This window comes from Lampetra planeri, unplaced genomic scaffold (assembly GCF_965212315.1).
Source record: "Lampetra planeri unplaced genomic scaffold, kcLamPlan1.2.h2 scaffold_287, whole genome shotgun sequence".
Taxonomy (NCBI): Eukaryota; Metazoa; Chordata; class Hyperoartia; order Petromyzontiformes; family Petromyzontidae; genus Lampetra; species Lampetra planeri.
In genome coordinates, this window is record NW_027615114.1 from 17,501 (window position 1) to 32,793 (window position 15,293).

A 15,293-nucleotide genomic window follows, 5' to 3' on the forward strand; every position below is an offset into this window, starting at 1 on the left:
ATCAAAACATTTGTCGTATAGAACGTCTTGATCTTGTTTGATTACAGAGCCACGTCAATCAACATCAATCAAACTCCGCCCACTGTTGTAAACATCTGGCAACTACTGTACTGCAGAGGTGATCACGTGGATTTCGGATTAACCGGAGCACATATTCGGTTTTAGCACCTGACTCGTAATGAACATTTTTTCGAATAACAATGTTGTCTCACTATTTTTAGATGATTAATTTGGGCTTCAAGGAAAATCCATGAGTTATTAATGTCAAAATCTCAGGTGCGCGCAGTTAATCCGCAAATCAGATAAGAGTCTGCTGTAAAACTATATATTCTTTATTTTACCAGGTAAGGTCCACTGATTTCTAGCTCTTTTTTTCAGAAGCTATCTGGCAATCACAAATTATAGCTCAGGAAGTGGCTTATTATCATGTGGCAATTTCTAGAAGCAGCCGAACACAATAAACGCGTGGTGACGTTGATTCTAAATGTTGGAGGGAAAAAAAACGGAGGACCCGGAGAAAAATCCACGCCACCGTGGGGAGAGAGAGAGACACGCAAACTCCAAATATACAGCAGCAGGCGTCAGGGTCGGGATCGAACCCATTGCCTCATGTAGCCCAGGCGATGTGTGTGCATTGCGTTAGTGTCACGGTTAGGGGCCATCTATTTAGTACGTACGCATGGAGGGAGGAGGGGTTTTTAACCCAAATGCGTTCGCTTGCGTATGGCGGGTCTACTCACAATGTGCATACGCATAGGAAACGGGGGGGGGGGGGGGGGTGAAGCCTCAATAAACACATTCCTGCGGAGGGAGCTGGTAGGAACGTTGGGTTGCTCGGTCAATGGGCAGGGTCAACGGCGGCGTGGTGTATTCCGCAAATATGAGTAGGTTAAACGTTGAGTTTTATAAGGGCACCACGGGGTGACCAGCCCCTCCCCACCCAGCCCCACCCTTCCCACCCCCCCCACCCAGCCCCACCCTCCCCACTCAGCCCCACCCTCCCCACCCAGCTCCTCCCCACCCAGCCCCTCCCCACCCTCCCCACCCAGCCCCTCCCCACCCAGCCCCACCCTCCCCACCAAGCCTCTCCCCACCCAGCCCCTCCCCACCCAGCCCCACCCTCCCCACCCAGCCCCTCCCCACCCATCCCCTCCCTCCCCACCCAGCCCCTCCCTACACGACGGACGGACACAATAATCCCCTGCGGGCTGGTGGAACCAGTGGGTTCCTACCAATATAATTTGTCTACATTGGCCTTCAACTGAGTTAGATAGTCCGGCGGTGGACTATCTGTTTGCTTAAACACGTTAATATTATTAATCCTTGATCGTTTCGGCGTGGCTTAAATATCGGCCGTACTATAGGATTCGGGGGGGGTGCGTCAGGCGAACGTACGCAGGTGGGGGGGGGGGTGTAAAATTCCGCGTGCGTACAGAGACGGGGGGAGGGGTCACGTTTTGACAGATTTTTGCTACCTACTCAATAGATGGGGGCCGTCCGTAAATGACGTCACGCGATTTTGGACGATTTTTGAACCCCCCCCCTCGTCACACGGCGTCACAAAAAGTCAGACCCCCCCCTCAAATATAACGTCACAAAGCTCTGCCCTCTCCCCCCCCCCCCAAAACTATATTTCCATTTTGAAAATAAAACATGCTTCGAATCGCTTTAAACTATTGCCATTGTCGTGCGTATTTAATGTGGCGCTGCACTCTGTAATAAATGTTTTCTCCTACAACATCAAAGTCTATTTAATTAAGTAGAACGTGTTGTCTATATTTATTTAAAGTTGCGCATTTTTATGTGACGTCACAATTCTCAACCCCCCCCCCCCCCATCGTCACACATCGTCACAAATGTCTGACCCCCCCCCCCTCCCTAGGTGCGTGACGTCATTTATGGACGGCCCCTAAGGCGGTTAAAATGTGCCCTTTCTACCTAAGAAATATCGCCAGAATGCATCGCTTCCTGTCGCCTGCTGACTTGGACAGCCTGGTCCATGCTTGTGTGTCATCCCGAGTCGATTACTGCAACGCCTCACTGGCTGGGATACCGAGCAAAGAACTGGGCAGACTGCAGCTTGTCAAGTTCAAGTTTCATTTATTAGCTATAGCCCTGTCATATAATGAATCAATGTTCGCGACAGAACATTGATTCATTATATATTTTTTCAATCCAACATTAATTTATGTCTGTGTTACGTTGCTCAATTCCTCCCGCAAAGCGGTTGTTTCTGCTGCGATGTCTGTCTGTCTGTCTCTGCTGCGATGTCTGTCTGTCTCTGCTGCGATGTCTGTCTGTCTGTCTCTGCTGCGATGTCTGTCTGTCTGTCTCTGCTGTGGTGTCTGTCTGTCTGTCTCTGCTGTGATGTCTGTCTGTCTGTCTTTGCTGCGATGTCTGTCTGTCTGTTTCTGCTGTGATGTATGTCTGTCTCTGCAGCGATGTATGTCTGTCTGTCTCTGCTGTGATGTCTGTCTGTCTGTCTCTGCTGTGATGTCTGTCTGTCTCTGCTGTGATGTCTGTCTGTCTCTGCTGTGATGTCTGTCTGTCTGTCTCTGCTGTGATGTCTGTCTGTCTGTCTCTGCTGTGATGTCTGTCTGTCTGTCTCTGCTGTGATGTCTGTCTGTCTCTGCTGCGATGTCTGTCTATCTGTCTCTGCTGCGGTGTCTGTCTGTCTGTCTCTGCTGCGATGTCTGTCTGTCTGTCTCTGCTGTGATGTCTGTCTGTCTCTGCTGTGATGTCTGTCTGTCTGTCTCTGCTGTGATGTCTGTCTGTCTGTCTCTGCTGTGATGTATGTCTGTCTCTGCTGTGATGTCTGTCTGTCTCTGCTGTGATGTCTGTCTGTCTCTGCTGCGATGTCTGTCTGTCTGTCTCTGCTGTGATGTCTGTCTCTGCTGTGATGTCTGTCTCTGCTGTGATGTCTGTCTGTCTGTCTCTGCTGTGATGTCTGTCTGTCTGTCTCTGCTGTGATGTCTCTGCTGTGATGTCTGTCTGTCTGTCTCTGCTGTGATGTCTGTCTGTCTCTGCTGTGATGTATGTCTGTCTCTGCTGCGATGTCTGTCTGTCTGTCTCTGCTGCGATGTCTGTCTATCTGTCTCTGCTGTGATGTCTGTCTGTCTCTGCTGCGATGTCTGTCTATCTGTCTCTGCTGCGGTGTCTGTCTGTCTGTCTCTGCTGCGATGTCTGTCTGTCTGTCTCTGCTGTGATGTCTCTCTGTCTCTGCTGCGGTGTCTGTCTGTCTGTCTCTGCTGTGATGTATGTCTGTCTCTGCTGTAGTGTCTGTCTGTCTCTGCTGCGATGTCTGTCTGTCTCTGCTGTAGTGTCTGTCTGTCTCTGCTGTGATGTCTGTCTGTCTCTGCTGCGATGTCTGTCTGTCTCTGCTGTGATGTCTGTCTGTCTGTCTCTGCTGTGATGTCTGTCTGTCTCTGCTGTGATGTCTGTCTGTCTCTGCTGCGATGTCTGTCTGTCTCTGCTGCGATGTCTGTCTGTCTGTCTCTGCTGCGATGTCTGTCTGTCTCTGCTGTGATGTCTGTCTGTCTCTGCTGCGATGTCTGTCTGTCGCTGCTGCGATGTCTGTCTGTCTCTGCTGCGATGTCTGTCTGTCTCTGCTGTGATGTCTGTCTGTCTGTCTCTGCTGTGATGTCTGTCTGTCTCTGCTGTGATGTCTGTCTGTCTGTCTCTGCTGCGATGTCTGTCTGTCTGTCTTTGCTGCGGTGTCTGTCTGTCTCTGCTGTGATGTCTGTCTGTCTCTGCTGCGATGTCTGTCTGTCTGTCTCTGCTGCGATGTCTGTCTGTCTCTGCTGTGATGTCTGTCTGTCTGTCTCTGCTGCGATGTCTGTCTGTCTGTCTCTGCTGTGATGTCTGTCTGTCTCTGCTGTGATGTCTGTCTGTCTCTGCTGCGATGTCTGTCTGTCTGTCTCTGCTATGATGTTTGTCTGTCTCTGCTGTGATGTCTCTCTGTCTCTGCTGCGGTGTCTGTCTGTCTGTCTCTGCTGTGATGTTTGTCTGTCTCTGCTGTAGTGTCTGTCTGTCTCTGCTGCGATGTCTGTCTGTCTCTGCTGTAGTGTCTGTCTGTCTCTGCTGTGATGTCTGTCTGTCTCTGCTGCGATGTCTGTCTGTCTGTCTCTGCTGTGATGTCTGTCTGTCTGTCTCTGCTGTGATGTCTGTCTGTCTCTGCTGTGATGTCTGTCTGTCTCTGCTGCGATGTCTGTCTGTCTGTCTCTGCTGCGATGTCTGTCTGTCTGTCTCTGCTGCGATGTCTGTCTGTCTCTGCTGTGATGTCTGTCTGTCTCTGCTGCGATGTCTGTCTGTCTCTGCTGCGATGTCTGTCTGTCTCTGCTGCGATGTCTGTCTGTCTCTGCTGCGATGTCTGTCTGTCTCTGCTGTGATTTCTGTCTGTCTGTCTCTGCTGTGATGTCTGTCTGTCTCTGCTGTAGTGTCTGTCTGTCTCTGCTGTGGTGTCTGTCTGTCTCTGCTGTGATGTCTGGCTGTCTCTGCTGTGATGTCTGTCTGTCTCTGCTGTGATGTCTGTCTGTCTCTGCTGTGATGTCTGTCTGTCTCTGCTGTGGTGTCTGTATGTCTCTGCTGTAGTGTCTGTCTGTCTCTGCTGTGATGTCTGTCTGTCTCTGCTGTGATGTCTGTCTGTCTGTCTCTGCTGCGATGTCTGTCTGTCTGTCTCTGCTGCGATGTCTGTCTGTCTCTGCTGCGATGTCTGTCTGTCTCTGCTGTGGTGTCTGTCTGTCTCTGCTGCGATGTCTGTCTGTCTCTGCTGCGATGTCTGTCTGTCTCTGCTGTGATGTCTGTCTGTCTCTGCTGCGATGTCTGTCTGTCTGTCTCTGCTGCGATGTCTGTCTGTCTGTCTCTGCTGCGATGTCTGTCTGTCTGTCTCTGCTGCGATGTCTGTCTGTCTGTCTCTGCTGCGATGTCTGTCTGTCTCTGCTGTGATGTATGTCTGTCTGTCTCTGCTGTGGTGTCTGTCTGTCTCTGCTGTGGTGTCTGTCTGTCTCTGCTGTGATGTCTGTCTGTCTGTCTCTGCTGTGATGTCTGTCTGTCTGTCTCTGCTGTGGTGTCTGTCTGTCTGTCTCTGCTACGATGTCTGTCTGTCTCTGCTGCGATGTCTGTCTGTCTGTCTCTGCTGCGATGTCTGTCTGTCTCTGCTGTGATGTCTGTCTGTCTCTGCTGTGGTGTCTGTCTGTCTCTGCTGTGGTGTCTGTCTGTCTCTGCTGTGATGTCTGTCTGTCTGTCTCTGCTGTGATGTCTGTCTGTCTGTCTCTGCTGTGGTGTCTGTCTGTCTGTCTCTGCTACGATGTCTGTCTCTGCTCTGGATGTATATTGGACTCCACGTGACGCCCTCTGCTCAATGAGACCTTCACCCGAGTCCTCACCCTGGCTGGTCAAACACGAGCCATGCCTGCCGCTGAGACCAGCGCGGGCAGACCTCAGCTTCCTCGCCGAATTATTTCCTGAGAACCGTTCGTAAGTCGAACGGTTCGTAAGTCGGAACACGGCAATGGGCTGTATTTAAATGCCCAATACGGTGAGTGTAAATGAAATGCGATGCGGTTCAACTAACGTGGAAACGTTGGTAAACTCATAGTTAAGAAGAAGTGTTGTAGATTTGCATGTAACACTCTTAAACACCTACCTTGAGTCTTGATGCTGGCTTGCTTGTCGGAAAAGGGATAATGAGACACAAAGACAAAGATCCCCCGTGTAGCCTGAACAGACTGTCGGGGCAAGTGCTGTTAGCGAGCACCTATGAAGGTTGGCACGGCACACGAGGGGGTGGGTGGCCAGCAAACACGCCCGGCCGCCTTTGTCTCCCCAGTGGCGATGTTTACACACCGCACCAGGTACTAATTTGAGGCATAGTCGACCTAGGGGATGCCCGGGACGGGTTCAGATAATCGTCACCGGTGTTGGCCGTGAGCGGGAATTGAGACGCTACAATTGCACACGCGCACGGTAGCACGCGCGCACACACACACATACACACACACACATACACACACACACACATACACACACGCGCATGCAACAACAACAACAACAACCGCCATTCGCCACTAAGTGGCGGTGACGTCACCACGACGCTTGTGCCAGGCCATGTGCACCCTGAGGCCACGTGAAGTGTCGAACGCCCGCTGGCAGGAGGTCACGGGGCAGACCCAGGTGCCACGGGTCGACTGACCGAGATGACCGAGATGACTGGCTGATGCACCACCTGTGCCCCCTACTGTGCCAACTTGCTGTGCTTTAGCCACCCGGCGCTCCGCTCGTTGTTGTGAGCGTCGCTCCTCCGCCCTCCGTTGTTGTTGGAGGGCGACTGCCTCCAACTGCCCAGTAGCGTCCTTCACGAGCCTCCTCCACTGAGGCCGATCTTGACACCGCTGGTACCAGTCATCGGCAAGTCCACTCAGCTCCACGTCCTCCTGTACCACATCACTCCATCTCTTCTCTAGCCCGTGTCACTCACACACTCACCCACTCACTCACCCATCACTCCATCTCTTCTCTAGCCCGTGCCGCGCCCGTTTAGCCCCCTCGATCCGGCCGAACAAAAGCTGTTTAGGCATGCGATGGCTGGGCATGCGGGCTACATGACCCAGCCAACGCAGCCTTGCCTGCCGGAGGAGCTCACTGATGGGACTTTGCCCAGATCTTTCAAGGACTTGTGAGCTCCTCACACAATCCAGCCTGGTTAAACCCATGATGGATCGTAGGCAGGCCAGCCTAAATGTTTCCAACCGGCGAAGATGCTCCACTAGGGGGGTCCACGTTTCGCAAGCGTAGAGAAGGGAGGGAATGACCGTGGCCGAGAAGACCTGAAGCTTCGTGCGGAGCGACAGACCAGGTAGCTTCCACACAGCGTTACGCAACCGATGAAAAGATATTGCCGCTCGACTGATTCGGAGTGAGACCTCTGCTGATAAACTGGAGCCGGTCATAAGCACACTGCCCAGGTATGGGAAACTCTCCACTCTCTCCACAACTGCCCCATCACCGATTGGGAGTTGTGGGGGTGGAGTGCCCGATGGTACAAAATACCCAGGCAGGTGCTTAGTTTTGGTGGGGCTGATGGTAAGGCCCCACCTCTTAGTGGCACGCTCCAGTCTCAGCAGCAGCGTCTCCAACTCCTCTTCTGAATGAGCAGCTATTACCAAATCATCGGCATACATAACGTGGTTGACCAATAGGGAGCCATCCCTTGATCGCACCCGGGCGTCGATCAGCCTCCCATTATATCTGTACCAAATGGTAATTCCCCCGGTACGCGCATGCACACACACAAAGACAAACATACACACACACCCCAACGACAACGATCCCCTGTATACTAGCAATACCTACATTTATATATCGCCTTTCATCAAGGATCTCATAGCGCTGTACAGGCACATGAGCAGCAGACACTCCGCATAAAAAGAATATAAATACATTTTAAGTAGCATTTACTAATAGGCTGTTGGGGGCATGGAAGCTGGTTCATACGTACTCGTGTTCGTAAGTGTGGGTGTTCGTATGTACGAGTGTTCGTATGTACAAGTGTTCGTATGTACGGGTGTTCGTATGTTGGGTGTTCGTATGTACGAGTGTTCGTATGTACAAGTGTACGCATGTACGGGTGTTCGTATGTTGGGTGTTCGTATGTACAAGTGTTCGTATGTACGGGTGTTCGTATGTTGGGTGTTCGTAAGTGCACGTGTTCGTATGTTGGGTGTTCCTATGTACGAGTGTTCGTATGTACGAGTGTTCGTATGTCGGATGTTCGTAAGCCCGGGTGTTCGTATGTTGGGTGTTCGTAAGCGTGCGTGTTCGTAAGCCCGGGTGTTCATATGTTGGGTGTTCGTATGTATGGGTGTTCGTAAGCCCGGGTGTTCGTATGTTCGGGTGTTCGTATGTTGGGTGTTCGTAAGCCCGGGTGTTCGTATGTTGGGTGTTCGTAAGCGCGCGTGTTCGTAAGCCCGGGTGTTCGTATGTTGGGTGTTCGTATGTACGAGTGTTCGTATGTTCGGCTGTTCGTGAGTCGGGCACTGCCCGTAACTGTTCTTACGGAAGCCGCCCCCTCCCCGCGCCCCACCTCAGCCGTGGCGAGCCAGGCAGGCAGGCGAGTCGGCGGTCAAGGGAACAGCCCCACGTCAAATGGAATAAGCGCGAGACGGGAAACGGCTGATGAAGAAGGCTGCCCGATAGCGCCATATTAGGGCATAGGGGAGAGAGCAGCGGGCAGGGGGGGAGAGGTAGGGGCGGACGTGGGGGGGGGGATGTGGGGGGGGGTGAGGGATGTGTGTGGGGGGTGGTGAGGGATGTTTCGTGGAGAGGAGGAAGCCGGAGGGAGGAGTGGATCGTGAAGGACTCTGCCGAGTGTTCAGAGTTTGCGAGCTCCTCTCCCCCTTGATGCTAAGTGGAAGCGGCGTGCGAGTTGGGAGAGGGGGTGAGTGATTGTGTGCGAGTCGGGGTGTGTGTGTCGGGGTGTGCGTGTGTGTGTGTCGGGGAGTGTGTATGTGTTCTTCGTGTGTTGGAATGTGAGTGTGGGTGGGTGTGTGTCTGGGTGGGGTTGTGTGAGTGTATGTACAGTATGCATGTGTTAAATGTGCGTAAAAGTTGGTGTGTCGGGGTGTGCGAGTGTGTTGGTATGGAGGGGTGTGTGAGTGTGTGTCGGGGTGTGTGTGTGTCGGGGTGTGTGTCGGGGTGTGTGTGTATCTATGTGAGTGTGTGACTGTGAGTGTGTTGGTGTGTCGGGGTGTGTGAGTGTGTGTCGGGGTGTGTGAGTGTGTGTCTGTGTGAGTGTGTCGGGGTGAGTGTGTGTCTGTGTGAGTGTGTGTCTGGGTGAGTGTGTGTGTGTGTCGGGGTGTGTGAGTGTGTGTCTGTGTGAGTGTGTTGGTGTGTCGGGGTGTGTGTGTGTCTGTGTGTGTGTCTGTGTGAGTGTGTGTCTGGGTGAGTGTGTGTCTGGGTGAGTGTGTGTGTCTGTGTGAGTGTGTTGGTGTGTCGGGGTGTGTGTGTGTCTGTGTGTGTGTCTGTGTGAGTGTGTGTCTGGGTGAGTGTGTGTCTGTGTGTGTCGGGGTGTGTGAGTGTGTGTCTGTGTGAGTGTGTGTCTGGGTGTGTGTCGGGGTGTGTGAGTGTGTGTCTGTGTGATTGTGTGTCTGGGTGAGTGTCTGGGTGGTGTAGCGGTTCGCGTGCTGCGCTACGAACCCGGCGACCCGAGTTTGATTCCCGCTCACGGCTAACACCCAGTGACGATTATCTGAACCGGTCCTGGGCCTCCCCTAGGTCGATTCAGCCTCAAATGAATACCTGGCGCGGTGTGTAAACATCGTCACTGGGGAGACAAAGGCGGCCGGGCGTGGTGCTGGCCACCCACCCCCTCGTGTGCCGTGCCGGCCTTTATAGGTGCTCGCTAACAGCACTTGTCCCAACAGTCTGTTAGAGGCTACACAGGGGATCTTTGTATTGTGTTGGTATGCGTGTCTTGAGTGTGTCTTGAGTGTCATTGGGGTGTATGTATGTGTGTATGTGTGTGTATGTATGTGTGTGTATGTGTGTGTGTATGTATGTGTATGTATGTGTGTGTGTTGGGGTGTGTGTCTTGAGTGTGTGATTGGGGTGTATGGGTGTATGTATGTATGTGTTGGTGTGCGTGTGTGTTGGTGTGTGTGTGTATGTGTGTGTGTCTTGAGTGTGTGATTGGGGTGTGTATGTGTGTGTGTTAGTGTGTGTGTCTTGAGTGTGTGAATGGGGTGTGTATGTGTGTGTTAGGTTGGGTGTGTGGTGACTGGAGTGTGTGCTGTAAGCTGTGTATGTCTGGGGGGTGGGGGTGTGTGTGTTTGTGTGTGTGTGCTGGTGTGTGTATGTATGTGTGTGTTGGTGTGTGTGTATCTTGGTGGTGACGATTATCTGATCTGAGCCTCCCCTAAGTCGACTCAGCCTCAAATGAGTACCTGGTGCGGTGTGTAAACATCGGCACTAGGGAGACAAAGGCGGCCGGGCGTGGTGTTGGCCACCCACCCCCTCGTGTGCCACAGTGCCCGGCCTTCATAGGTGCTGCAACTCGCTAACAGCACTTGCCCCAACAGTCTGTTAAGGCTACACGGGGGATCTCTGTCTTGTGTTTATATAATATGGGTGTGCATGTGGGGAAATCGTGGAGTCTGTACGGTTGGATGTGTGTGTGTGTGAGGCTGTAGGAGTGTGTCATGTTCAAGTGTTGTACAGTACGTTGTGGTAGCACGGTTGGCTACGTACGGTGCGAAAGAAGTCCAACATGTCACGTGTGTTCTGTACGGGGAGACAAAGGCGGCCGGGCGTGGTGCTGGCCACCCACCCTCTAGTGTGCCGTGCAGACCTTAATAGGTGCTCGCTAACAGCACTTGCCCCAACAGTGAGCGCTAGGCTATCCGGGGGATCTTTGTCTCTGTGTACACACCCAGACAATCTGTGTATACACACACAGCCACGCACACGGCTGTGTAGGAGTCTGAATTTGCTGAGTGTATTTCCTGTGGTCTGTGGTATGGTGGCGAGATGTTAACTACCTCGCCTGGTGTACAGGAGATCGTGGGTTCGATCCCGACCCTGACGCCTGCTGCTGCTGTATATTTGGAGTTTGTGTGTCTCTCTCATCATCATCATCACGGTGGCTAGGAGATGTCAACTACCTCGCCTGGTACACAGGAGGTCGTGGGTTCGATCCCGACCCTGACGCCTGCTGCTGTATATTTGGAGTTTGCGGTGTCTCTCATCATCATCACGGTGGCTAGGAGATGTTAACTACCTCGCCTGGTCTACAGGAGGTCGTGGGTTCGATCCCGACCCTGACGCCTGCTGCTGCTGTATATTTGGAGTTTGCGGTGTCCTCTCTCTCTCCTCGTGGTCGGGTGGACTTTTTCTCCGGCTCCTCCTCTTCTCACCCTCCACATTTAGAATCACGCCTTGAGAGCATCTGGCTGCTGTACATTTCCACGCGATGATGATGATGATAATCAACCATTTGTGGCCTGGTCACCTCTGAAAAAGATCTAGACAGCTCAGTGGGCCTTACCTGATAACATAAACAAAGTTGATGGTTTAGTTTATGGCTTTAACAGCCGCTCAAAAACGTCCGGCAGTAACAACGACGACACCGCGTGTGTGTGGTCTTGGAAGGAAACCGTTTTTACAATATCCGACGTTTCGGGCGATGGCCCTTTTGCCGCTATCATTGTGGTGACGCCAGGCCACCCGTGCGAATGAGACTCCTCTCCTGGTGGGCCGAGTACTCGCCTTCGCCACGTGGAGAGGAAGCCACGCGGCCGGTCACTGCCGCTCCCCTCACGGGGAGGCCTCGTGGCATGAGAGTCACTCTTGAGCAGTAGCGGTGTCTCACCTGAGCCTCACCTGTGTGTGTCTGTGTGTCACTGTGTGTGTGTGTGTCACCTGTGTGTGTGTCTCACTGTGTGTGTGTGTGTCACTGTGTGTGTGTCTCACTGTGTGTGTGTGTGTCACTGTGTGTGTGTGTGTCTCACTGTGTGTGTGTGTGTCTCACTCTGTGTGTGTGTGTGTCTCACTGTGTGTGTGTGTGTCACCTGTGTGTGTCTCACTGTGTGTGTGTGTGTCACTGTGTGTGTGTCACCTGTGTGTGTGTCTCACTGTGTGTGTGTGTCACTGTGTGTGTGTCTCACTGTGTGTCTCACTGTGTGTGTGTGTGTCTCACTCTGTGTGTGTGTGTGTCTCACTGTGTGTGTGTGTGTCTCACTGTGTGTGTGTTTCACTGTGTGTGTGTGTGTGTCTCACTTAGGCCTCGGCAAGGTAAAGTAATTTACCCTTTTTACCGGGTAAAAGGGTAAAGAGTCAAGGTGTCGACATGCCAAGGGGTAAGGTAAAGAGTAGGGTAAAGGTAGCTCGGAAGAATTACCCGGTAGGGTAGAGGTAGCGCGAAGTATTACCCAGTAAATACGGTGCCTTGTTTACCACTAGAAGCTCCGTCGCGCAGTCCTTGGCCTCCATTTAATAAGTATTATTAAAAAAAAACCTTTTTTTTTTTAAACACGCTTTTATTAAATGTACCCTACTAGTAATGGCAGAACTCCACGACTCCAGGAAGTGGCCCGAAGCTTGCCACAACGTAAGGGACCGTGGCCAATTACAGCCAACGTCAGTTGACTGTGGACAATTAGACCCAAACCGAAACATAACATATAAACAAGTAATGTTTTAAAACATTTATTTTTTATGATAGAATATAGCGTTGTCATAAGTATGACCTAAGTATACCAAAGTTTGCAGTCTATACCATATTGGGAAGTGGGTTAAAATTGAGTTGCAAGATTTGAGGATACAAGAACGACAACAACGACAGAGTGAATGCAAATTGGAATCATCGAGAGTATGTTATATGTATAAAGCGCTCTACCTATAGCATTTACCGTTATAAACCTTGTTGATGTGTAGTAGTACCCCAGTAATTACTCTGTAATTGGGTAATTTGTATGGAGTAAGGGTAAAAGGTAGGGTAAAGGTAGGCTCGTTGCTTTTTACCGTTTACCTTTTACCTTACCTTGCCGAGGCCTAGACTCTCACTCTCACTCTGTGTGTGTGTCACTCTGTGTGTGTGTGTCTCACTCTGTGTGTGTCTCACTCTGTGTGTGTGTCACTCTGTGTGTGTGTCTCACTGTGTGTGTGTGTCTCACTGTGTGTGTGTGTCACTCTGTGTGTGTGTCTCACTGTGTGTGTGTGTCTCACTGTGTGTGTGTGTCTCACTGTGTGTGTGTGTCTCACTCTGTGTGTGTCTCACTGTGTGTGTGTGTCACTCTGTGTGTGTCTCACTGTGTGTGTGTGTCACTCTGTGTGTGTCTCACTCTGTGTGTGTGTCACTCTGTGTGTGTCTCACTGTGTGTGTGTGTCACTCTGTGTGTGTCTCACTCTGTGTGTGTGTCACTCTGTGTGTGTCTCACTCTGTGTGTGTCTCACTGTGTGTGTGTGTGTCACTGTGTGTGTGTGTCTCACTCTGTGTGTGTCTCACTGTGTGTGTGTGTGTCACTGTGTGTGTGTGTCTCACTGTGTGTGTGTCTCACGGTGTGTGTGTGTCTCGCTGTGTGTGTGTGTGTCACTCTGTGTGTGTGTCTCACGGTGTGTGTGTGTCTCACTGTGTGTGTGTGTGTCACTCTGTGTGTGTGTCTCACGGTGTGTGTGTGTCTCACTGTGTGTGTGTGTCACTCTGTGTGTGTCTCACTCTGTGTGTGTCTCACTGTGTGTGTGTGTCTCACTGTGTGTGTGTGTCTCACTGTGTGTGTGTCTCACTGTGTGTGTGTGTCTCACTGTGTGTGTGTCTCACTGTGTGTGTGTGTCTCACTGTGTGTGTGTGTCACTCTGTGTGTGTGTCTCACTGTGTGTGTGTGTCTCACTGTGTGTGTGTGTCTCACTGTGTGTGTGTGTCTCACTCTGTGTGTGTCTCACTGTGTGTGTGTGTCACTCTGTGTGTGTCTCACTGTGTGTGTGTGTCACTCTGTGTGTGTCTCACTCTGTGTGTGTGTCACTCTGTGTGTGTCTCACTGTGTGTGTGTGTCACTCTGTGTGTGTCTCACTCTGTGTGTGTGTCACTCTGTGTGTGTCTCACTCTGTGTGTGTCTCACTGTGTGTGTGTGTGTCACTGTGTGTGTGTGTCTCACTCTGTGTGTGTCTCACTGTGTGTGTGTGTGTCACTGTGTGTGTGTGTCTCACTGTGTGTGTGTCTCACGGTGTGTGTGTGTCTCGCTGTGTGTGTGTGTGTCACTCTGTGTGTGTGTCTCACGGTGTGTGTGTGTCTCACTGTGTGTGTGTGTGTCACTCTGTGTGTGTGTCTCACGGTGTGTGTGTGTCTCACTGTGTGTGTGTGTCACTCTGTGTGTGTCTCACTCTGTGTGTGTCTCACTGTGTGTGTGTGTCTCACTGTGTGTGTGTGTCTCACTGTGTGTGTGTCTCACTGTGTGTGTGTGTCTCACTGTGTGTGTGTGTCTCACTGTGTGTGTGTGTCTCACTGTGTGTGTGTGTCTCACTGTGTGTGTGTGTCTCGCTGTGTGTGTGTCTCACTGTGTGTGTGTGTGTCTCACTGTGTGTGTGTGTCTCACTGTGTGTGTGTGTCACTCTGTGTGTGTCTCACTGTGTGTGTGTCTCACTGTGTGTGTGTGTGTCTCACTGTGTGTGTGTGTCTCACTGTGTGTGTGTCTCACTGTGTGTGTGTCTCACTGTGTGTGTGTGTCTCACTGTGTGTGTGTGTGTCTCACTCTGTGTGTCTCACTGTGTGTGTGTGTCACTCTGTGTGTGTCACTCTGTGTGTGTGTCACTGTGTGTGTGTCTCACTGTGTGTGTGTGTCACTCTGTGTGTGTCACTCTGTGTGTGTGTCTCACTGTGTGTGTGTGTCTCACTGTGTGTGTGTGTCACTCTGTGTGTGTGTCTCACTGTGTGTGTGTGTCTCACTCTGTGTGTCACTCTGTGTGTGTGTCTCACTGTGTGTGTGTGTCTCACTGTGTGTGTGTGTCTCACTGTGTGTGTGTGTCACTCTGTGTGTGTGTGTCACTCTGTGTGTGTGTCTCACTCTGTGTGTCACTCTGTGTGTGTGTCTCACTGTGTGTGTGTGTCTCACTGTGTGTGTGTGTCTCACTGTGTGTGTGTGTCACTCTGTGTGTGTGTCTCACTCTGTGTGTCACTCTGTGTGTGTGTCTCACTGTGTGTGTGTCTCACTGTGTGTGTGTGTCTCACTGTGTGTGTGTGTCTCACTGTGTGTGTGTGTCACTCTGTGTGTGTGTCTCACTCTGTGTGTGTGTCTCACTGTGTGTGTGTGTCTCACTCTGTGTGTGTCTCACTCTGTGTGTGTGTCTCACGGTGTGTGTGTGTGTCTCACTCTGTGTGTCTCACTGTGTGTGTGTGTCACTGTGTGTGTGTGTCTCACTGTGTGTGTGTGTCTCACTCTGTGTGTGTCTCACTCTGTGTGTGTGTCTCACTGTGTGTGTGTGTCTCACTGTGTGTGTCTCACTGTGTGTGTCTCACTGTGTGTGTGTGTCTCACTGTGTGTGTGTGTCACTGTGTGTGTGTGTCTCACTCTGTGTGTGTCTCACTCTGTGTGTGTGTCTCACGGTGTGTGTGTGTCTCACTCTGTGTGTGTGTCTCACTGTGTGTCTCTCACTGTGTGTGTGTGTGTCTCACTCTGTGTGTGTGTCTCACTGTGTGTGTGTGTCACTGTGTGTGTGTGTCTCACTGTGTGTGTGTGTCTCACTCTGTGTGTGTCTCACTCTGTGTGTGTGTCTCACTGTGTGTGTGTGTCTCACTGTGTGTGTCTCAC

General features: G+C 51.7%; 1 protein-coding gene across 2 annotated transcripts in view; it reads left to right on the forward strand.

Annotated features, from left to right (window-relative positions):
- Positions 1 to 8,309: 8,309 nt before the first annotated feature.
- Positions 8,310 to 15,293, forward strand: part of LOC144740759 (uncharacterized) — a 41,368-nt gene continuing 34,384 nt past the window's right edge. For both annotated transcript variants that reach the window (XM_078623505.1, XM_078623506.1), the window contains exon 1: positions 8,310 to 8,434. In XM_078623505.1, the coding sequence (XP_078479631.1) occupies positions 8,398 to 8,434 (37 nt within the window). In that variant the 5' untranslated portion in view covers positions 8,310 to 8,397. The remainder of the gene's footprint in view (positions 8,435 to 15,293) is intronic.